Source organism: Crinia signifera, chromosome 9 (assembly GCF_055691185.1).
Source record: "Crinia signifera chromosome 9, ASM5569118v1, whole genome shotgun sequence".
NCBI lineage: Eukaryota > Metazoa > Chordata > Amphibia > Anura > Myobatrachidae > Crinia > Crinia signifera.
Window position 1 is genome coordinate 142,140,750 of NC_139225.1, and position 23,946 is coordinate 142,164,695.

The following is a 23,946-nucleotide window of genomic DNA, read 5'->3' on the forward strand; positions in this document are numbered from 1 at the left end:
GAGGCAGTTAGCTGTAACAATTAACAAAATATACGTCTGACAGGCAGTGATAGTGTTAGAACAGATGAGACACAGCACACATACAAAGGCATACAATGCAAATAAAAATCTGGCACTGGGCTCCGCAAAGCACTATGGCCGGCAGGAGCATAAATTACTGTAACCTGTCATCCTTGAAGGAGAGGTATAGGATGGAATTGCCCAGATGGCCCGGCAGTGAAGAGATGGAACTCCAGAATGGCTGAGAGCTCTACGTGTCTCTCTTGCACGTGCAGCAGACAGGAAGAGACCAGGGCAGGAAACTCACAAGGATATATCCAGTCTCCAGGAGAGGGGTTGTGTGAGGAGAGGCTCCCACCCCCTACTAGCAGATGGCCAGCCGGGATATGACTCATGTGGCGCCGGTAAAACGGCGGGGATCCGGTGCTTGCCGGGCAGCACTGTTTACAGTCGCCGCTGCCCACACTCAAAATGTCCCTGGTGGTCCAGAAGGCGGACTTACTCACCTGCCTTCTAGTGCAACCCGGCGATCCACCTTGCCAGGCTGCTCAGCCGCTATTGGTGGGAGCGCAAATTACCTTAAGCGGTGACACCCGCTGGTGTCCCAGTGCCCGGTTCGGGGCTGCGGGCCCTTAGTGCCCGGGGCCAGCCGGATACACCTCCACTGTGAAGGCCAACTCGGGTGGTGTGCAGCTGCTGGGCCCGGGTGATGGGGCAGCAGCGCAGGGGTCTAACAGACCCCCAGCGCTGCTGCCCTGTCACTGACACCAAGTCTGTGTAAAAATAAGAAAAAGTTTAAAAATATGAAGTAAGGCTGCCTAAGCCCCTCTCTTAAGTGCGTGTTGGCTCCTGCCAGCACAACTAAAACAGAGTTGCTAGCCTAGGAGGTGGGGTAGAGGAGGGGAGAAGCCGGGGCTGTCTGTGAGCAGCCAGAAGTTTAACCTTTCTGGTGCTGGAATTGGATCTCTACCCACTGTTATCCCTGTGGCCCCTGATGTCTGCTGCAGAAGAAAAAACACCTACTACTTCAGTGCAGACAGACTACAGTATGGCTGGCTTCTCCACAGTGAGAGCAAACATGGAGGAGGTGCATGCTAGAGGGTGGAAATGATCACCCCATCTGAAGATAGTTTCTGTTCCACAATGCATCTAGTTGCAAAACCTAGCGCTTCGGATTGTGTCTTTACCAGATTTAAAAAGGCAATGATTTAAGTAGCAAGACACTTTGAGGAAGGACTCTAGGACAAGCAGGCATGGGTTTAAACTAGTGGACAGAAGATTTTGTACTTAAGTAAAACTTTTTTTTTGCGGTCAGGGCAGTTAAATTGTGGGACGCTCTTCCTGGTGAGGTGGCGTCGGCAGATGGAGGAGGTGGTGTCAGCAGACACAATAAATACATTTAAAATAAGGTTGGACAAACATCTATTGGGTAAAAACATCCAGGGGTACAGACAAAAATCATAATCTGTATATAATTTAATTTCAGTTTATATAAGGGATGTAGCAAATACAGCATACCCTCTAACCAAAGGTTTTTTCAGCCTTAAGTACTAAGTAATTTTGACCTGTCCACATAGAAGCATCGCCCTTTTAAATATAGAGCATAAAACACAATCAGAAGTGCCAGTTGCTTCGCAGATATCCCCTAAGTTCTACCTGGCTAAGCTCTTGGGCTAGCCCGAGGTCTGCACCCCTAATCGTATGAGTGGGGGGCACAAGTACCCTACACTGTGGAGATTTAGTAGGTACAGTAGCAGATATTTTGCAAGGTACAGTGTCCAAACCACACTCCTGGTTCTCTCACCATTCTGAAACACAGCCAATATATAAATATTTATTTGTATTCTCTGCAAGATCAAGGCAGCAAAATGGAAATAAAAACAGGCGAGGCTCCGATCCTTCTTCCTCCACGCAATCCCTGGCGGGTGCTCATGTGTGAGCGAGACGTTTTATTCCCTGGGCTTGGCACGGTTTGGGTCACTCCTTCTCTTTGGGCTCTTTGGGCTTGTTGATCATCACCTCGCCCAGGCTCTCCAGGACCTCCCTCTTGTAGTCATCGAAGTCCCCTTCGATTTGGTTCACAGTCTGGTCTTCTACCACCCACAGCTGGCAGTTTGTCTCCGTGATCAGGCGGGCATCGTGGCTGACTGTAAGCACAGCTGGTGAAAGAGGGGACACGCTCAGTACCTGGTGGCTCTCTGCTTGGCCACGGTGCTTGAACACGGATTGGTAGCCACAACATTATGTACTAAAGTGGGATGTTGCCATAGGACAGGCATGTCCAACCTGGCCCTCCAGCTGTTGTGAGACTACACATCCCAGCATGCCTTGCCATAGTTTTAGTATTCCCTAATATCAAAACTGTGGCAAAGCAAGATGGGACTTGTAGTTTCACAACAGCTGGAGGGCCATAGTTTGGACACGCCTGCCATAGGAAGATGCTACAGAACTGTGAATACACACAGACACCTTACACTTCCCTATACGGGTATAAGGACTATACAGACCACTCACCTCCTTTATACTCATTTACTGCTTCTGCCAGAGCATCAATGGATTCAATGTCTAGGTTATTCGTAGGTTCATCCTGTAGGGGCAGAAATAGTCTTGAGGAAGAGAACTAGAGCACAGATTTCCTGGTTTGCACCAAACACTTTATCCACTTTGATAACCAACACCAAACCTCAGAGAACCCAAGCAGTGCATGTTTGCCAGGTCTCCTCAAAAGTATCACATATGAAATAAACTGCTCCAAGTGTGGATATTTTAGAATGTGTCAGCCAGTAATGAAAACACCTGTGCCCCACTAAGCAAACATTGCATATCCGTATAAATGTGGCATGTGCCTCTTTTCCACAGAGCCTTACGTTTGTAAGACATTGACCAGAATCCGAGATCTAGGCATTTCACAGTCTAGGTGCACTTTAAAAAGAACACTCAAGCATTTTCTTGAAGACTGACATTAGGGAGATGGTGCCACCTCATCCCATCAGGAAACAGACGGTAGGGAGATGGTGCAGACTCATCCCATCAGGGAACAGATGGTAGGGAGATGGTGCCACCTCATCCCATCAGGAAACAGACGGTAGGGAGATGGTGCCACCTCATCCCATCAGGAAACCGATGGTAGGGAGATGGTGCCACCTCATCCCAACAGGGGACTGACGTTAGCGAGATGGTGCCACCTCATTCCTCCAGGGGACCAATATTAGTGAGATGGTGCCACCCTGAGAACATTGTAAAGTAAAATCTGAAATTTATCTCACACAATTTTTTCCCTTTTACTCACCAAAATGAGAACATCAGGTTCCCGACAACACAGCTCTGCAAATACCACCCGGGCTTTCTGCCCTCCTGCAAGAAGGACATTAGACATGGTTAATAGCTAATGAATACCATTAGTATATATGATATATATGGCATACAGAGGCACAGAGAGACTGTAAAGACGCACATTACATTACCAGAGGCACGCGCGCACACACACACACACACACACACACACACACCATGTATACATATTCCTGCAGTCACCTGACAGCTTGCAGATCTGGATTGTGTGAGCGTGACTCTCCAAACCGAACCTCCCCAGACACTTCCGGGCATCCTGATAAGGCAGGTTGAAGTTGCGCTGCATGTACTCCGTCGCGGTCTCCTCCATGTTTAGCTGGTCGGCGTATTGCTGATTAAAGAATCCGACTTTCTAAAAGCACAGATACAGGATTAATGCGGAATAGAGCAGGAGATCTGAGATCAGACAGGCTACATTCCTCCCCCATCTGCCCCCGACACTCACCAGCCTGTGGTTTTTCCTCATCTCCCCTTTGGTCTGTGGAGATGAGCAGGTAACAGTCAGTAAGCCGGCATCACAGGCATTATATGGGGACTAGAGACTGATGAAGAAAGCACACGCGATACTCACAGGTGTCAGCTTCCCTGTTAATAGTAGCAGCAGAGTACTTTTCCCCACTCCGTTCGGACCAACAATACAGACTGTTGGGAGGAAGAGATAATCCTTATATTACAGCAATAGATCCATTTCTTCCCCACACTTACCGGAGTCACATCTTCCACCAGGGACCAGTACCAGAGCCCAATCCCCCATACTGAACATAGCAGGACCAACCATTCCTCATTAATTACCCCCATTCCCATAATACAGAGGAGATCCAGGTTCCTGTGAGGGAACGTACCAGAACCTGTGTTCCGATACACAGAACATGAAATATTCTCTTTATATAGGAGCACCTTTTCACCTACACATCAATGCATTGTCAGAAGACATTCTCTCAATAATGATTGCTGCCATCAAGCCACGTCACCCCCTCTCACCTCTAGAATCCATGTCTATGCCAAAATCCAGGTTCTTGAATAGAAGTTTCTGTCCCGAATAACCAAAGTCAACCCCTGGAAGCACATAGGAATAGCTCAGATTAATGGTTGATAAAGAAAGGTCCCGAACAAGTCCACCCCCCTCCCCCTCTCCTTGGTGTCAGGGCACAAAACCTAGCTCCACCCCCACCACTGATTGGCCCACTGCCCGGTAATACACCAAACATGACAATCGGTGGGTGGAACCATCACATTTTCACCTTTTAATGGTTTCAGACTATCAATGGTTAATGCACGGATAACAATCCATGTGTCCTACTGTAATCCCGGAAATGTTCCCCACTACACGTACAGCGGACCCACCCCGGTTTCCTTAATGGATTATTAATAATGCAGATGTTACCAAAGGGAAGCAGCCTTATTTTTGCGAAGGCCGCAAGAATTCCCAGATTGCACAGTTAGGGTTATTATTACAGTTAGGCCAATGACTGGAGGCCGGCTCCGATCTTACTCACCGTGCAGGCCCAGAATAGGAGGGCTGAGTGCGGTGGGGTTTGGGAAGGTGAATTTGACGGTGTATTCTTTTGGTCTCTTCAGTAACTCTGGCGGTTCATTGGCTTCTTCATCTGCGTTCTTCTTCCGGCACTTCTGCTGCTTGCGTGTTAGAGCCTCTTTCGTCTGTTTCTCCTGGATGGACAGGAATGTGGGAAACATTAACCACGTATCTGGTGATCGGTCACAAAGATCTTCCATGTTCTTCAGGGCTTAAATATCTCTATTAAGGTCTAGCAGTGTCCCTGCTGTCCCATTCTGGCCTGGATTCTAGAGTAGATAGGTCATATGAGCACAACAGATTCAAATGGACTACTCATGTCCTCTTTCAGTATCAGTTGCCCCTCACCATCTGCCTATGTTCCAGCTTCATGGGATGCTACTTGGCCTGGCTGTAGACAGTAGTGACTACATAGTACAGTAGCGGTTTATGGCAGGAAGGAGATTATGGGAGCCTAGTGCTACATCCTGCAGAATGCTAAGGGGGGGTAACTGTACGGGCCTAAGTGTGACCTTTACGTAGCTGGTAAGAAGCTCTGGTCAGTAGGCATTTCATATAGGCCCCAGCTCATGGGCCACACACTGTCCCCTCACCGCTTGCTTTGAGGACTTTCCTCCAGCTTTCAGGTCCTTTAACTTCTTCTCCTGCTTGTCGTACTGTTTCTGCATCTCCTTCTGCTTCTGCTGGTACATCTTCTTAAAGGTCACTGCAAGGGGAGAACAAGTAAGATCAGACCATGAATGGAATTACTGAAGTGACACGAACACTAGAAGCATGAATCTGGGAGATGAAGGAATACGGACCTTGGGGATTTTACTTTCTGTAACTCAGGGGTTACAGCATTTACACTACGCCAGCGCTCAATCACCTTTATGTAACTAAAGCCCATGTTTGCAGTGTTTATAGATGCAGGACACCTCAGCCTAATGCAGCATTAAGACATCACTTGTTTATTCCATTTCTATTCATCTATCTGCCACCAGGGTCTTATGGGCGGATTCTCCTCTATGCTGGAGAGCTCCTGGCACGGTCACGTTATAGTGTACATAGTCCCAGTCGCCACAACTCACGCTGCTGCCGTACGTGCAGATATCCTTAGATCAAGACCGGTGGCATTTGGACAACTCTCTCCCAAAGCAGGGAGCAGAATGAGGAGATGACAGTGCTATGTTGTACCAGTAGTTACGGCAGCACCTCCAGGTCAGGAGAGGGTGGCATATAATAACTGCCCCTGCACTACACGGTGCTAGACAGACATTTTGGGTGGTTTTTAATTGCTATATTGCGCCCGATCTCGTGTCTAAAGAGACGGAAGATCGTGGGGCGATATTTAATTGATCTATTTTTTGGCACATATCAAGCTCATTATGGTCAGGTGTAGCCATGTATTCGCATTTCAGATCGCCAGCCCCCGGCGATAGCAAGCTGTAATGCGGGCAAAAAACTATTGAATACTACCCTTTATTTTGAGCTGCAGTACATTGGACAATATAGGACACGGGAATGATATTATCCCTCCAGTCACACTTTTGCAACCCCCAGCTGTTGCTGCTGCTACTCTCCGCCAGAACCCCCAGAATCGGCCACCACTACTACCCTCCTCTGGAACCCCCATCTGCTGCCACCATTGCTACTCTAGAACCCCCAGCTACTTTATTCATGGTCATCTAGAACTTCAGCTGCTGCTATTCTCTAGAACGGTGGTACTCAAGTACTCCAACTGTTCACTTTGTCCAGCTCACCCGGCAGGTGCACTCATTCACTGACAGATGGGGCTAATTACGTCACTTGTGATTCTGAGGGGATACCTCGAAAACGTGAACTGTTGGGGGGTCCTTGAGGACCGAGGTTGAGAACCACTGCTCTAGAACACCCAACCTCCACTACTTCTAACACTAAGACCTCCAAAGCTACTGCAGTTGCTCTCCTCTAGAACACATAGCTGCTGCTCCCGATGCAAGAACTACCAGCTGTGCTCAGGAACCCCCAGCTGCTGCCATTGCCACTTGCCCCTGCAGCAGTCTTCTCAGATTTGTTTTACTTTATACAATTTTACATAACCATTTTCTTCTCTCATATGGGGAAAAACTTGATAACAGGCCAAGGCTCGATAGCGAGAGGATGGGCGATCACCACGTCTCAGTCACTACTTACTGTAATTGCCTCGATAATAATACAGCTTCTGTCCGTCAAGGTGCATTATATCTGTACACACATCATCCAGAAATCCCTGGTCGTGGGATACTATGAGGAGTGTCTTCTTCCAGCCCTGCAGGTAACTGGGGAAGGGGAAATACTTAGAGTGAGGTGGCAGGCTATAATAGCTACACCTGACTGCATCCATGCAAGGGATTCGGTAGGAAATCCTGATGGTCAAAATTCCGACGGTGAAAATACCGACAACCATTGACCGACAGTCAAAAGCCCGACATTTAAAATCCCGACAAGGTCAAAATACGACATATAAAATGTTGACAGGTGAAAAAGTCAACATGATTTTCGGTCGGCAGGTCACGGGTTTTTTCACTGTTTTTTTACCCAAATGTTGGCATGGTCACAGTTGGAAGTACACCGCAGCCCCTCGCGATGCTTCGGGCACGGTGCCTCACTGCGCTCGGCACACTTTTTTATTCTCCCTAGTGGATGGTAGAGCATGAAATACCGCATCGGCACATGGGTAAAAAAAAAAAAAGTGAAAAAAACAGTCGACCTGTCGACCGAAAGTCATTTTGATTTTTTCACCTGTCGACATTCTATATGTCGGTATTTTGACCGTCGGTCAATGGTGGTCGGGATTTTGACTGTAGCCCCATGCAAGAGACCGCGGCCCTTATTCTGGTCCGCTCGCACAGGGGAGCAATGTTTTTGTAATGCGCGTGCAAATTTCTGCACATGTGAATACGCTGGGTGCTAACGGGAATGGTGAACGGCAAGTTTGCCGTCCTGTTCGATCCCACCAATGCAGGCGGCGGCGAGGGGACGCGCCCATGGGAAAGCCCAGCTTTCATGGGTGTTCCCATGGAAATTAGGCAGTGACGCGGCTGCCGGGGGCGGGCAGCTGACATCACCAAATGTCAGCTGTCCGCCCTCTTCCCGTACAGGGACACGCAACACTAAGAAACCCGAGAGTGTCTTAGTTTTGCGTGTACATACCAAATTATTTGATGGTTGGCGACCATCGAATAATTGGTCCATGCACTCAAGGCTGCAAATGGATGCTTATGCAAAACATCCAATCGCAGCCGTGCGGGGAACTCGGTGAGGGGGGCACTGTACGTGCGACATTTAATCCACGCGCAATGTTGCCAACTTTGCAGTATTGCGTGTTGATCAGAATAAGGTTCCGTGTGTGGGAAAACCTCTGCACTCAGTCCCAGCGCAACACCACCTATCTACACATGATAATGCTGGGTATCCTGGTGGCAGGAGGACGACCAGTGGGGGTGGGTGTCTATACCCACAGGACGTGATCAGACCAGGACGGCAAACACCGTACTATCTGTGAATGGAGACACCTACTTGTTGAGCCAGATAACGGCATTGAGATCCAAGTGATTTGTTGGTTCATCCAACATAAGGAGAGTTGGTTCCATGAAGAGAGCCCTGAAACAGATCACAGAGAAACCTTAATGTCATGTAAAAGGCTGCAAAGTATCGCAACAGAGTATTCCATCTAACTGCAAAGTACCGCAACAGTGTACTCCATCTAACTGCAAAGTACCGCAACAGAGTATTCCATCTAACTGCAAAGTACCGCAACAGATTATTCCATCTAACTGCAAAGTACCGCAACAGTGTACTCCATCTAACTGCAAAGTACCGCAACAGAGTATTCCATCTAACTGCAAAGTACCGCAACAGATTATTCCATCTAACTGCAAAGTACCGCAACAGTGTACTCCATCTAACTGCAAAGTACCGCAACAGTGTACTCCATCTAACTGCAAAGTACCGCAACAGTGTACTCCATCTAACTGCAAAGTACCGCAACAGAGTACTCCATCTAACTGCAAAGTACCGCAACAGATTATTCCATCTAACTGCAAAGTACCGCAACAGATTATTCCATCTAACTGCAAAGTACCGCAACAGTGTACTCCATCTAACTGCAAAGTACCGCAACAGAGTAATACATCTAACTGCAAAGTACCTCAACAGTGTATTCCATCTAACCGCAACAGTGTATTTCATTTAACTGCAACAGTGTATTCCATCTAACTGCAAAGTATTACTACAGAGTATTCCATCTAACCACAAAGTACCGCAACATTGTATTTCATCTAACTGCAAAATATAGCGATGGTGTACTCCATCTAATAATATGAACACAAGATAACAAAGGATGATGGGAAATAAAAAAAGAATATGTAATAATGGAAAGATACTGAAGTTCACAAGCATCCAATGGAGGATGAGGCCATGGTAGCTTGAGCTTTTTGCAGCTAAATGTATAATGCTGAAGCCCCATTTGCCACCCGATTAGGGAGGGACATCGGAAGCCAATGGTTAGCAAAGTTCCCGATCCGTTAAAGCACTTTTTCCATTGCCAGCCACGGACTGCCGTTTCCTTATGCCCATCCGATGGCATCTGAGAGCCGATTAAGACCTGTTTGCACAGGTGGGGTCTGCACATGTACAAACCTTTGTCTGGGTGCTTGCTATCCGATTAACAGACAGGGGGTTGTTCAGACGGGCCCATCCGGCGTTACATGGGCGTGCTCACAAAAATTGTGGGCACGCCCATAGAACTGCTGGTTGGGCCTGTCTGCTCGGAGCGGTTGGCTTATTTCACATGTCAGCGCCTACTCCCAATTTGTCGGACAGCGTTTACTTTTCACAACGATCAGAGGAAAAAAAATAATTCGATGGTGAATACCCATCGAACACATCCGCTTGCATTGTATTGCGGGGATTGGGACGGGTGGGACTAATGTGTGAATCTCTGACTGCCACTGCACAGGTGTACGCTATAACATCGATGGTTATTTTAAACGGTTTAGATGAAGGAATCACAGAAACCATTCGATGAACAGGCTGATGTCCCTCAACTGGATACAAATTGAGTGCTATTGTTTGGAGATGTGTAGAGGGGGGGGGGGGTGATACTCTAGGGCGCCATGATGTAGGAAAGTTTGGGAACCACTGTGATAGAATAATGGGGTCACAGTGGGTAAGGAGTTCATAAGATATTGGAGAAGAGGGGAAATGGGCGAGCGCTGTTACCTGGCCAGTGACACTCTCATCCTCCAGCCTCCACTGAATCTCCTGGTCTCCCTGTCCTGCATTTCTGGAGTAAAACTGAGACCAGCCAAGATCCTTCGGGCTTTTGCTTCTGCTGAGGCCGCCCCAGTGGCTCGTAATTCCTCATACACCTGGGAGCACAGATAACACTCAGACAAAGTTCTACTTCCAGACTCCAGCCATCACCATCTCTGCTACATATCCATGGTTACCTTCTCCAACCTCTCCGCTGCGCTGTCATCTCCCTTCTCCAGTCGGGCCTGCAACCTTTTCTCCTGTTCCAACAATTTCAGCCTTTTTGTATCCGCTCTGAGAACAGACTGGACGGCCGGTGTATCATCGGCCACAACCTCTGCGGGTAAGAGAAGAGGAGCGATTGAAGGCCAAGTGCTAGCAAAAGTGAAGGCTCAGACAATACAAATGCAACGACTCGTACCTTGCTCACACAGTAATACGTCAATGTTCGGGGGAATGTTCAGCGCCCGGTTGGCGATGTGCTTGAGGAGAGTGGTCTTTCCTTTCCTGATGGAGATGGTGAATGAAACAGGAGTATAAACTAAACTAAACCAAAAAGCAGCAGCAGAAACGAGGCTCAGACTGTTGCCAGTGACTCACCCGTTCGGGCCGACCAGACCATAGCGGCGACCAGCAACCACATATAGATCGGCATTGACAAACAGCTCCTTCCCGTGGGCTGATATACTGAATTTTTCCAGCTAAAAATAGAAGACAACTCATAAGGAACACTATTAATAGAAAGGTATCCCACACATAATCCAAACTTATAATGTTCTTTATAATCACCAGGAACCAGCGGTACCTTGATATCAGACGCGTTCTCCAGCATGGCTTGACGTGATGACAATTCTGCTTGTGATACTGAAAAGTCATTTTCTGCTGCGGTCGCCTTCTTCATTGTGGCCACTTGTTTCTCATAATCTAACTAAGGGACCCAGACAGGAGAAGACAAATCTGTCAGACACCTCAAGACAAGTGGACATAGAAACGTAGGGAGAGAACATCAAGCCCGCTACACAACGAGGCCAAGCCCGCTATACGGCCACAGCACACACCAAGGCCAAGCCCGCTATACAGCCGCAACACATAAGGCCAAGCCCGCTATACGGCCACAGCACACACCAAGGCCAAGCCCGCTACAAGGCCACAGCATTCACCAAAACCATGCCCACTATACAGCCGCAGCACATAACAAGGCCAAGCCCGCTATACAGCCGCAGCACACACCAAGGCCAAGCCCGCTATACAGCCGCAGCACATAAGGCCAAGCCCACTATACAGCCGCAGCACATAACAAGGCCAAGCCCACTATACAGCCGCAGCACATAACAAGGCCAAGCCCGCTATACAGCCGCAGCATACACCAAGGCCAAGCCCGCTATACAGCTGCAGCACACACCAAGGCCAAGCCCGCTATACAGCCGCAGCACACACACCAAGGCCAAGCCCACTATACATCCGCAGCACACACACCAAGGCCAAGCCCGCCATACAGCCGCAGCATATAACAAGGCCAAGCCCGCTATACAGCCGCAGCACATAACAAGGCCAAGCCCGCTATACAGCCGCAGCATACACCAAGGCCAAGCCCACTATACAGCCGCAGCACACACACCAAGGCCAAGCCCGCTATACAGCCGCAGCACACACACCAAGGCCAAGCCCACTATACAGCCGCAGCACACACACCAAGGCCAAGCCCGCCATACAGCCGCAGCATATAACAAGGCCAAGCCCACTATACAGCCGCAGCATATAACAAGGCCAAGCCCACTATACAGCCGCAGCATATAACAAGGCCAAGCCCACTATACAGGCGCAGCACACACACCAAGGCCAAGCCCGCTATACAGCCGCAGCACACACACCAAGGCCAAGCCCGCTATACAGCAAGGATAAACCATTTAAGGTCAGCCTGTAATGACGGCTGTACCAAATCATGGAGGCGAAGCCTACTGTAAGGCTATACTGTATAAAGAAGCCAAGCCTGCAGTAAAATTGTATGAAATAACAAGGCAAACCCTGCATTAAGGGTATACCAGATAACGGGTTTGGCATTACTGCAAGCTTAGTCCTAATTACAGACTAATGGGGCCTACAAACAGAACCATCTTGGGTCATTGTTTAATCTGACCAGATCACTTAGAAAATGACCTCACTTGCTCCATGTGTAGGGGCCATAGCAATGCTCAGCCCCACACAGCGATATCGCCCATCTAGATTTATACTGCATGCAGTATAAATGTAGTCAGATTGCCAGTGTTCTCACCGGAGAACACAAACCCTGCCAGATCGCTCGGCACACATCGCTGGTCATCGCTACGTGTGTAGGCCTCATAACCTTTATAGACGACCACAGAACGTGCAAATCTGTGATAAGATGTGTTACAAACACAAACACACACGCATGCAGGTCCTGATTGCGAGACAGGTGCAAACCCCCGAAAGTCTGTATCTTTACACTCTGCGGAACTGCAAACATAGGTCAATGTCGCATACATTGGAATTTGTTTGGAGACGCCAACCTGCTGCCTGGTAATTGCGCAAACATCGCCATCGCGCCCCCCAATCAGGACTACAATGTCTTGCTTACCAGTTTCTTCTTTTTCTTCTTCTCTTTCTTGCTTAGGTTCGCAAAAGGATCTTCGGTAGCCTCGGTCTTCTCTTCCCCATCCTCATCACCGGACTGCCAGAGAAGCCAAGAGTCAGGTATGACGTTACGCTCCGCCTTCTAACAGACACATGACCGCGCCCCCCTCTACTCCAGGTATCGCGTCTACTAAGTCATTGCTGTCCACCATACTGTAGCTGGCCAGCTAGATATCCCTCCTGTAATAGACTACCACCATAGTTCCACACACTGTACTCATCATATTTATATTACCTGTAGTTTTTTGGTACTAGGATCCCCACGGTTATTTAAAATCATATATATTTTTTTAAGTGTAGAATAATTCTTCCTTCAATATTGAATGTCGTCCCATTATAGAGCTACGCCTCCTGAACTCACCCCTTCTTCAGATCCAGCACTTCCCGCTTCATCTTCATCATCCAGAGCAACAAAACGATTCTAGATGCAAGGAACAAACAGTAACAGTGGTGAGAGCTTGAGGTCCAGCCCGGCTGTACTGTACACATATGACACTAGGGGGAGTCAGGAGCTGTGTACATCCATATTCAGGGGGAAATAAAGGACGTGCAATCCCCTCCTAACACCAGGCAGCCAAGTCAATCACTTGCCCTGTAGGTTACATAGTTACATAGTAGGTAAGGCTTCGTTGCGCTCCCCCCCGCTGTGCATTCGGGATTCCGACGTCACACTAATGACTGTCGGAATCCCGACTGTCGGTGTGTTATACCACACCCAGTCAATGGGGGGTATTCAGTCTAGGATCACGGCTGTCTATCCCGGCCGACAGCCATGTTCCTGGCCCGTTTGCGGTCAGCCCGACAGCTGAAGGTCAATGTCCCGCCTGCCGATCGGATCAAAGGGGGTGTGGCCGCGAAAACGGCCGTGGATTGGCGATCTGTGGCCGGGATCGCGACAATCCACGGCTGTTAATCGGCAGAACGGGCCCGGCGGCTTCTAAAGTCGGGCCCGTTTTGCCGTGATCCCCTTTCAATTCTGCCGCTAAAGACAGCATTGAATAGGGAGCCGCCACTATTTCTCCCGTCGGAATTAGCGGTGGCACATTGAATACCCCCCCAATGTCTCTGCTCCGGTCTGTGGAAAGCTTACAGTCTTATACTCATTTCTGTACATTTTATTTGAATGAAAAATTGCAGAGGTTTATTCCATTACTTTTTGCACATTCCCTGCACACCTGTGATATCACTGAGGCACGAGGCACTTGTATAAGCTGAGGGAGGTTACCTGTGTCGGTTTTGGCTTTTTGTTGTTCTTTTTAGGTTTTTTCTTTTCCTTTTCTTTTTCATCATCACTTAGATCAGGAGCTTTAGGGGGAGGTTTCTTTATTAAAAAAAAAAAAAAAGAACACAAGAGAAAATGTCAGGCACCGCTATTGGCTCAGTGTCACCCCGCAGTGGGCAGGGTCAGGCGCTGCGATTTGCTCTGCGACACCCAGCAGTGGACAGGGTCAGGCTATGCTATTGGCTCAGTGTCACCCCGCAGTGGGCAGGGTCAGGCGCTGCGATTTGCTCCGCGACACCCAGCAGTGGGAGGACATACTCACTTTGCTTTTTGGAACTTCCTTCGGAGCCTCCTCTTCGCTTTCTTGCTCCTCTTTAGGAGGCTGAAATAAAAATATAAAAACCATAAGAAGCAGAAATAATGGGGGGAGAAGTACCAAGCCTTGGAGAGAGATAATGTGGAAAGGAGATCATGTACCAGCCAATCAGCAACTAACTGCCATGTTACAGACGGTGTTTGAAAAATGACAGTTGTGAGCTGGTTGGCTGGCACTTTCTATCTCTCTGCGGTTTAGTACATCTGCCCCAAAATGAGGCTGGGCAGAGAGGACGTGAACCAGTTGTACCTTCTGTTTGACGGCTTCATTTTTCTTCCCTTTCTTATTCTGCTTTTTGGGCTCTTCCTCCTACGACACAACATATGAGACGCACGTAGCAGCTGTGTATACGTGGCAGGCTACAGTATTAGCATAAGATCTGGGCAGTGCCATGCCGCTTACCTTTACTTTTTTGCCTTTATCCTTTTTTGTAGACTGCTCTTCGTCCTCGTCTTCTTCCTCCTCCCCACTGCCGTCACCGAGGGCAGCAAAAATATTTTTCCCCTACAATAGAATGACAAACCCACACACATTAACACACAAGGCTAGAGGGGTTAAAAAAACAACAACAACAACAACAACAACAACAACAACAACAACAACACAGGTGTGTATAAATACATATGCACACACACACTTAACAGCAAACTGGGCATTAACCAAAGAAGGATGTCTGTGGCGGATCAGGCTAAAAGCTGGCCATACATCTACAGATCGATTGTCAGATTGGGCTGGTTGGAACAAAAACCTAGTAATATCTGAATGGCAGCTTTTGGCAGTTTTCCAGCATTTCAAAGCAAATGGTCAACTGTCATTTGCTCTCATCCATTACCAGGATTTTGTGACAACCAGCCCAATCTGACAATTGATCTGTAGATGTATGGCTGGCTTTACACACAGATTGCTAACACATACGATTGCTCCGCCAATTGACAGTTTCAGTGACATGAGCAGCCATACAAACAGTGGATGGGATGGACTACCAGGCGTGCGCCGACAGCCCACGGCCAGATTATCGCATGAGCATGAAGTAGGCCGTCACAGAATCAGGCCCTAGACAAGACAGCACAAGCTCCTCCCCCTGTATACCGCCATTGGCTGTCTCTGAATATAGCATTGGTATCAGAATCAAAAGGACAAAACCAGAAGCACAGAACAGTGTTATACAAAGCAATAACCTAGCAAGGCAGTAATCCGAAGCAGAACGGCGGTAGTCTTAGATAAGAGGGGCTATCACAGCATCCATGTTAGGATTTCAGGTCCAATAGGGAGAGACTAGAGGCACTGCTGTGTGCAGGAGACTTGATATCTGTGATCAGCTGGTATCCGGACTCCTCATAGACAGTCCTATGGTCGACCCGCTTTTTTTGTCCTAAGATTTTCAGCCGACATGTGCCGACAGGCGGTATACCACCCACAATGGTGGGAAGGGAGAATAAAATAGTGTGCCGAGCGCAGCGAGACACATAGCCCGAAGCAAAGCAAGCCATACACTTAAGACAGTGTCCATGTGGACATAGACACCCTAAAAACTCATGTCGACCTTTTACCTGTCGACCATATGACTGTCTATGATGCATACCATAACCGATCAGCTTGGGGTCACACTTTGCAGTCTTCCAACTAAATAGAAGACACGGTCCCTTTGCCTTTTGTCTCGAACACTGCAGACTGTCTGGAATCTCCCACTGTGCACTTAAATGTTCCACGCTGCTTCCTTGTTGTAAGAAGCTGTCACTTCTGTGACCAATTGGAGAACATTCTGACAAATGTCACCACCAGGAAGAGGGTATCCCAACCAGGCGCTGCACCCAGGTCCACTCCTCAGACCCGGCACAGGAAGCAACTGAAGGGTCCTGGGAGAGGACAGTTATATTGCCCAGTGCTAGCATGAGTAGGGCAGAGGGACCCTGCGCAGGATCACCATCTCAGTGGGTGCACTCATGGAATGGATGGCATGGATGCTGGCCATCAACTTGAATTGCTGCGCACAATTTTTGCCACAATAACTCCCCCAGGCTTTGCCCTGTATGTACATCACCTTCTAGACAGAGAGAAGAGGGAAGAAAAAGAAATTGCAGCTGCACAGGCCAGGAGGATGTGGGGCTATAAATAGTGTTCATTCTAGCACCCGCCATCTTTGAAAACCCATGCAGTTCCTCTTCCCTGCCTGGGGTGTTGCTGTCTGCTGTAGTGCTTCTAGCACAGTATGGTCTGTATATCAGCACTGATATGCAAACCAGACCTGTGCTAGAAACACCACAGCAGACCGCAACACCCCAGGCAGGGAAGAGGAACGGCATGGGTTTTCAAAGATGGCAGGTGCTAGAATGAACACTAATAAAGATACAGATAATAAAGATAATAAAGATGTTTTGCATAAACATCCATTCGCAGCTTGCGTGCGTGGACGAAATCATTCGATGGTCGCCGACCGCCGAATGACTTCTAAGGCGTTCGCAAGTCTAAGTCACTCTCTGGTGACAGATATGCGGCGCCTTGGTACAGGAATGCTGACATCCGGTGACGTCTGCGGCCCGCCTCCGGCAACCGTGTCACAGGCGAATTACCATGGGAAAGACCCAGAAATGCTGGGCGTTCCCATTGGTGCACCTTGTGTCTGTGACCCCACGCCCCACTGCTCCGTGCCGGCAAGTATACAAGTTGCCATGTCCACTCGCACATATGAAATCAGAATAGTCTTCACCGTTACCAGCAAAAAAAACAATGCCACCACTTTTCTTGGGAACATTATAAGCCCCATTCCCAGGAAATCTCTGTATAAAACATTTCAGCCACTGATGTCATCAGTCACTGATGACATCACACACACACACTCCCCCATCAAATTTTTCTAGCAGGATAACCAGTAAGAAGCTTCAAAAATGTAAAAAATTAATTAATTTAAAAAAAGATGCACACTTGAGGTGTTTCAAGTTCAATTAAAATGTAGGTCACATATAATAGGCTTGCTCAAAACCTATAAATTCCTGTGACACATCCAGCCTGTTGTATCGGTACAAACACCGCCTGCACACTGGCTAGGAATCGCTGCCCTACACATTCCCCATCTGTGTGACGTCTATGGTTTGTGTCACACAGATCACGTTAGTAACTCCCCCAGACGTCAGCATGCACCAGAGCTTATAGAAGAGACAAAACAGATTTACCTTATTCTTACCCCGCCGGGGAGCTGGAGCCGAGTCTGCAGAGAGGAGAACGATCATTATATTAGGCCAATGCAGTACCTCTGAGTTTTGAGCAGATATGTAGTTCCAGGACTATTATAAATCAGAGGTAACATGTTCACCCCCCTCCCACACAGCTGCTGTGACACTACACATCCCAGCATGCACTGCTGCAGTTTCAGCATGCCCTAATAGCAATCCTATGGCAGGGCATGCTGGGAAGTGCAGTTCTACAGCAGCTGGAGGACTGCTTGTTAAATATTCTTTTGCCCGGCTCTTGTCCTTCCTGCCACTGATTAAATACATAGTGTCTCCATCTCACCAATCAGAAGCCAGAATCTAGCACACAGGTTTAATCCACTAGAAACAGCCAGCACCAGATTAGAACATGTGCTCAGAACCAAGGCTAAGGGGAACATTTACTAAGATGGGAGTTCTATTGAAGATGGGATGTTGCTCATCGCAACCAATCAGATTCCACCTATCTTCTAGAAGGTGCTAAAGTAATCTGATAGGTTGCTATGGGACTCATCCCATCTTCAGCTTCAAGCTATTATTTATCAAGTGTATTAAATAAAATACAAACTAGAATCTGATTGGTTGTTATGGAGGTCACACCCTTTAGGAGGATGGCTACATTCCCACCTTAAGTTAGCGTCATGTCATTTGGTTGAGGGTTATTCCTGTACATTTATCTCAGCCGTAAGGTCAAGCTCTTACTGGTGGAAGGAAAGTAAAAAGATGCCACCCCCATTCCCCACCTTACCGGACTCTTCCTCATCACTGGGCTGTACAGACAGCTTCTTCAGCTTCTCTGTGATCACCCGATCTTCATCGTCCTCATCATCATCGCCTCCCCCCTTCTGTTTCCGGCGGTCCTTTTTCTTTTTGTCTTTCTTCTTTTGCTGTGCCAATAAGGGGACAAAGTTCAGATAAACGACACAACTTAGCAGGGGGGATAAGTGCAATAGCCTGCGACTTACAAGCAGCAGAGAATCTGCCCGATGATTTAAAGGGGCAACCATTTAAAAAAAAAGGCAAAACCAAGTTGGCTTTGCCTTTTAAACATATCACCCCTTTAAAACATTGGGCAGACAACAGAAAGTCACCAATGCCTGCCAATCCCAGGCTATTACAATGACCCCTGGGGTGGTAATTAAATTCAACAGGGTACTGAAGAGATGTCCATAATGTACTGTTGGGATGGTAGCTACACACCAATAACGGTGGCACAGCACCCCATACTTTGCCCTGCACAACCCAGAACATTATGTAAGGTTACACTACCGTATGTGTGGGTGACATCAAGTAGGGATACACTCTTGCCACTTGAACAAACTTTTAATTTTTACTGTAAAAGGGCCACAGTGGTGTCACATCAGTGTGAGCACGGTCCTGCTCTCCCCGAGAGGTATTACGCAGATCTCAGTATCCCACCTGCTGTTGCTGCTGCTCGTGCTGCTCCTTCTCTCGCTCCTTCGCCGCTTCCTCCTCCTGAGCCTGCTTGTTATCTGCCGACAGCTCCTCGAAAAACTATGGGGAGCAAAAAGCTGGTTACTACAAGGCAACAGGCGGAACACTTAGAGCTTTCCTGTAGCCTTCTTCTTTTCTAGTAAGCTCAGGATTTTAAGGTAGCCATACACTGGTAGGGTTTGGCCCAATTTCACCAGATTCTGATGGATCGGGTGAAATCGGGCAAATTTAATGCGTTTTTTATCTGCCAGTGGGCATCAGATCGGAGCCCCTAGATCACAAGTGCTGCATGAAGGATCTGTTGGATTGGACAGTATCCGGCAGCACCAGCTGGAAACGGATACAATAGATCACATGTAAAATGATCACATGCGATCCTGCTGCACGGGTAGGTCCCGGGTGGCTAAAGGGGGATCAGCTGGCTCTACGCTGCTGCGAGAAGCCACCTTTACACTTCAGTATGTCATTCACAGGATAAAGCTACTGTAAAAGATAGCAATCTCTCAGCCCACAGTCACCTTAGTACATCTTGCCCTGAATAAATTTATGGGGCAGATGTATGAAGCCTCAACAAGAGATAAATGTAAGGGTGATAAAGAGAGATAAACGTCCAGCCAATCAGCTCCCAACTGTCATGTTCCAGGCTGGGTTTGAAAAATGGTCGCTAGGAGCTGATTGGCTGGACGTTTATCACTCTATGCCGGGGTAGATTTATTAAGCTCGTGAAGTGATAAACTGTCTGGTTTTTATCACCGTCCAATCAGCTCCTACCTGTCAATTTTCAAACCAAGCCTTGAACTTCACAGGTAGGAGCTGATTGTCCGGTGATAAAAACCAGACAGTTTATCACTTCACCGAGCTTAATAAATCTGCCCCTATATCACCCTTGCATTTATCTCTTGTTAAGGCTTAATACATTTGTCCCAAAGTACTCATAAGAACCATCAAGACTGATATAAACTGGGAATTCACTTGCATGACCCTAAGGTGGTTTTGCAAGAAATTATACAATCAGACATAAGAGGAAGGATATTTGAGGAGAGATGGGGGGACGGGGGATTTAATAGGACGAGAGATTCAGAAAGTGAGAGATTTGGTAAGAAATCTCCAGTTTTTAAAGCGGCAATCATTTACACTGCAAAAAGTCAGTAGAGAAAGTTTTGTCCTTTATGTTGGTGCACCAGAATTTATTAAAGATTAACTTTTATTGAGATTGAAATTAAAGACTGCAAAATATTAAAAAATAAATAAATAAAACATATAGTAGTGAAACAGACGATACAAGCGTTGATAAGAAGGTGGGGGGGGGGGGGGTGCATCTCTTTATGTTTTTAATAAAGATTGCATCCCTTTACCAGCGTGTTTGTACAAGTAAAGAAAATTATTTTTCCGTGTTTTATGTGTGTAGTGTTTTCACAACCCCCTGATTACACTGCAATATCACGTTATTCACACAATATAAGTGTGTGAGTGGAGAGAAGACATTTTTCTCCCTTATTCTTCAATTTAAATCAAATTAACCCTGGGGTGATACTGGAGTTACCACCACTTAAAATTTTCTGAGTCCTTATACCAGTACAATGGCATGTTTAATATAGCGGAATAAAGCAGCATTCCTTCTTACCGATTTCTTCCCCTTTTTGTCCTTTTTTCCTTTCTTCACCACCTTATCTGAAAGGAGAGAGAGCACTGTGACACTAGAGGAAGGCTATCTGACAGGGGAGCGGGCTGAGTCAGCATGAGAGGGCAGAGACGCAGTACTGGCAGCTATTAGCCAAGTCACGCCCAGAACAATCCCCAGCTGGTATCTACCAAGCACGTAACTGTCCCCTCTTCCATCCAGTGTATAATACACCACCATTTACCACTATCCACAATACCTGAATAGCACTGTATTAACTCTATCGTACCACATGGTATAGGTATATCTATCTATCTATACATATACACAAACTGTCCCCATGGTTACAATGCCCTTTTCTAGAGGTGTTACATACTGCAGTTATGAAGAAGTGTATACTTTGGGTCTGATTCAGACTCGCTCGCTATACAGCGTATAATCGCTGCCTAGTGGGCATTCCTATTCCCCCTTTGCCTATCTTCCCCCACTATTTATATCCTGTCCAACCCTCATTAAAGGTGCCACCCTTAACCCATCCCTCAGTTTTACATGCCCTATTCCTGCCCCCCTCCTCTTTACTCAATCACACCCTATTGCCACTGCCCCCTCCTCATTACACATTCCCACTGCCCCCTCATCGCTCCCTATTCCTGCTTCACATCTCCTCACTCACTAGTACCATTCTCCCATATTCTTGTCGGTAACCTCTCTCCCTATTTATCCGTCTCTACACTCTCTCCCTATTGCCATCTATAACCCTCTCACAGTGGGATAAATGTATGCAGTAGTGAAGAGTAGAGAAGAAGGCCATGGCAACCAATCAGCTGCTACGTATAATTTTATAGAATGTACTTGATGTTACTTCAGAGCTGATTGGTTGCCATAGGCAAACTCTCCACTACTTCATACATCTCCCTCATTATTACCCCCCCCCCAATGAGCCCCTATGCCTATCCTCCCTCACTATTCCCCTATGCCTATCCCCCCAATCTCCCTCACTATAACCCCCATGCCTATCCTCCCAATCTCCCTTACTATAACCCCCCCACTGAGCCCCGATGTATATCCCCCCAATCTCCCCCACTATTACCCCCCCCCCCCTTAAATCTCCCTCACTATTACCCACTCCCCACTGAGCCCCTATGCCAGGCATGTCCAAACTGTGGCCCTCCAGCTGTTGTGAAACTACACATCCCAGCAGGTCTAGCCAGTTTTAGCATTTCCCAATAGCAAAACTGTGGCAAGGCATGATGGGACTTGTAGTTTGGAAATGCCTGCCCTATGCCTATCCCCCAGTTTTCCTCACTTTGTCCCTCCATTATTAAAATGCACATTTCGTTCCTTAAGTTTCAGGACCTACTTCATGGGCAGATTTATTATGCTTGGTGAAGTGATAATGTGGCTGGTACTGGTGTCACCAGCCAATCAGCCCCTAACTGACTCCTTACATGCAGAGAATGTAAAATGACAGTTATGAGTTCATTGGTCAGTAACAACAGTACCGGCCACATTATTACTTCACCAGGCTTAATAAATCTGACCCTTTCTGCATTATCGTGGTAACCTCTTATCGACCGCATGAATGAATCCTGACCATCTCCCAGCGAGCCGGCGCATTTGCGGTGAAACTAATGGACGCCAGATCCTCAGTCTAAAAGAACAATAAAGTTTACTGAAACTGGACGGCAAAAAATAAAACCTGAAAGTAAACCTGCAGCGCCATATAAAGCTGGCAATCTCCAACAAGGTACTAAACGAAATGATCAGTCACAATGACTGTTCTCTTGGCCATACACCTACAGATTTATCTTCAGATCTGCATACCCTCCAACTGTACCGATTTTGCCGGTACAGTACCGTTTTTAACGGTCTGTACCGGCAAAATACAATGTGTACCGATGTACCGTTTTTCCAGCCAGCCCCGACCGCGGGTAGTAAAAGCTAGCACCCGTTCCCAGTGGTGCTTTGCTTGCCCCAGCCAGCGTGCATCGCACCGACGTCACGCGGCTCCGGTGCGTACCTCTCCAGCACTCCTTCATCGGCGCATGCTCTGCTGAGGCGCCATGGAGCAGGAGGACCTCCCGCACTCCTCCGCATGCCCATACTCTGCAGAGAATACAAAGCGCAATGCAGCAGGACTATGGAGCACCTGCGGCGGCTGACAAGACACAGTGAGAGGGGAGCAGTGAGTGGGCATACACGCATATTTAACTTCACATCATTCGAAAAAGGAGCGTGACCATGCCCCTTTTCCCACGACCACGCCCACTTTGCTCATGGTCACGCCCCCTTTCCATGTGTGTACCGCTTTTTGTGGTTGAAATGTTGGAGGGTATGGATCTGGCTGGTTTGAACAAAAACATGGTTATGGATGAGAGCAAATGACAGTTGACCATTTGTTTGGAAATACTGGAAAACTGACAAACTGCCATTCAGAATTTACCAGATTTTTGTTACAACCAGCCAGATCTGAAGATAAATCTGCAGGTGTATTGCCACAGATGTACCAAGCCTTGGGGAGTGATAAAGTGGAAAAAGATACCAACCATAATTTTTCAAAACCACCTTTTTTATGACACTAGGAGCTGCTTGTCTGGTACTTTACCTCTCTCCATTGTATGACTTCCCAAGGCTTAGTACATCACCTATCTCCCCACAGTCACCCTCACTATTAGCACCCCCACCCCCCTTATATCGCTTATCCTATCCCCCAGTCTCCCTCTCCCCCTCCAGCCATGCTGAGGGACTGTCAGCTGTCTCACCTCCTTCCTTTCCACTCTCCTCCACCTCTTCTTCCATATCTTGTTTTCTTGGCATCTTATTGACGTCAGTAACCTAGAGCCCCTTCTTGAAATGACGTCACTACCTGGCCCGTGATGTCAGCGCTGAAGCCGCTTACTCACGTGGCGTAGAACAATCTACCGACCGGCAACCAGAAGCAGCCCAGGCCCCTCGCTCCCTTCTAGCCCTATCGGCCACTCAGAAATAGTCTTACAAAATCCGCCCTGCGCTGCGACTATATCGAGCATTCCATTGGCTGTCCTAGGAATGACGCCGCAGAGGTGAACCGCTAGGGGCTCAGCGGTTGGCCCACTGAGAAACGAGAGTGAGGCTTGAATGTGATTTTGCGTTCCTATTTGTGAGCCTTAAACTTGAGGCGTGAAGCGCATTCCAGCGCCTCATTGGATGAATGGGCGCTTTCTCTAAACGTACATTTCCATTGGCTGTGGGAAGTCACGTGTGCATAGCACCGACAGCGGCCTTTACCCATTG

At 47.7% G+C, this 23,946-nt stretch overlaps 1 protein-coding gene across 1 annotated transcript; it reads right to left on the reverse strand.

Moving 5' to 3' along the window:
- Positions 1-1,820: 1,820 nt before the first annotated feature.
- ABCF1 (ATP binding cassette subfamily F member 1) lies at positions 1,821-23,767 on the reverse strand. Its single transcript, XM_083160012.1, has 27 exons — positions 23,436-23,767; positions 20,677-20,723; positions 19,017-19,112; positions 18,346-18,484; positions 17,562-17,596; positions 14,794-14,895; positions 14,641-14,700; positions 14,338-14,397; positions 14,019-14,114; positions 13,155-13,214; positions 12,738-12,830; positions 10,947-11,069; positions 10,742-10,842; positions 10,563-10,648; positions 10,339-10,478; positions 10,109-10,257; positions 8,405-8,488; positions 7,040-7,164; positions 5,479-5,591; positions 4,848-5,019; positions 4,333-4,407; positions 3,923-3,993; positions 3,797-3,829; positions 3,535-3,703; positions 3,290-3,354; positions 2,515-2,587; positions 1,821-2,159 (listed from the first exon to the last, which is right to left on the reverse strand). The coding sequence occupies exons 1-27, from the start codon at positions 23,488-23,490 to the stop codon at positions 1,978-1,980; spliced, it is 2,604 nt and encodes an 867-aa protein (XP_083016138.1). The 5' UTR covers positions 23,491-23,767; the 3' UTR covers positions 1,821-1,977.
- Positions 23,768-23,946: the final 179 nt, after the last annotated feature.

Bases quoted from the DNA above. Each gene is read 5' to 3' on its own strand.
- ABCF1 (XM_083160012.1), bottom strand. From the start codon at position 23,490: ATGCCAAGAAAACAAGATATGGAAGAAGAGGTGGAGGAGAGTGGAAAG. The intron at 19,113-20,676 runs GTAAGAAGGAAT...TGCTCCCCATAG, and splicing joins ACAAAAAGGGGAAGAAATCG to TTTTTCGAGGAGCTGTCGGC. The intron at 2,160-2,514 runs GTGAGTGGTCTG...CTCTTTCACCAG, and splicing joins AGTAAATGAGTATAAAGGAG to CTGTGCTTACAGTCAGCCAC.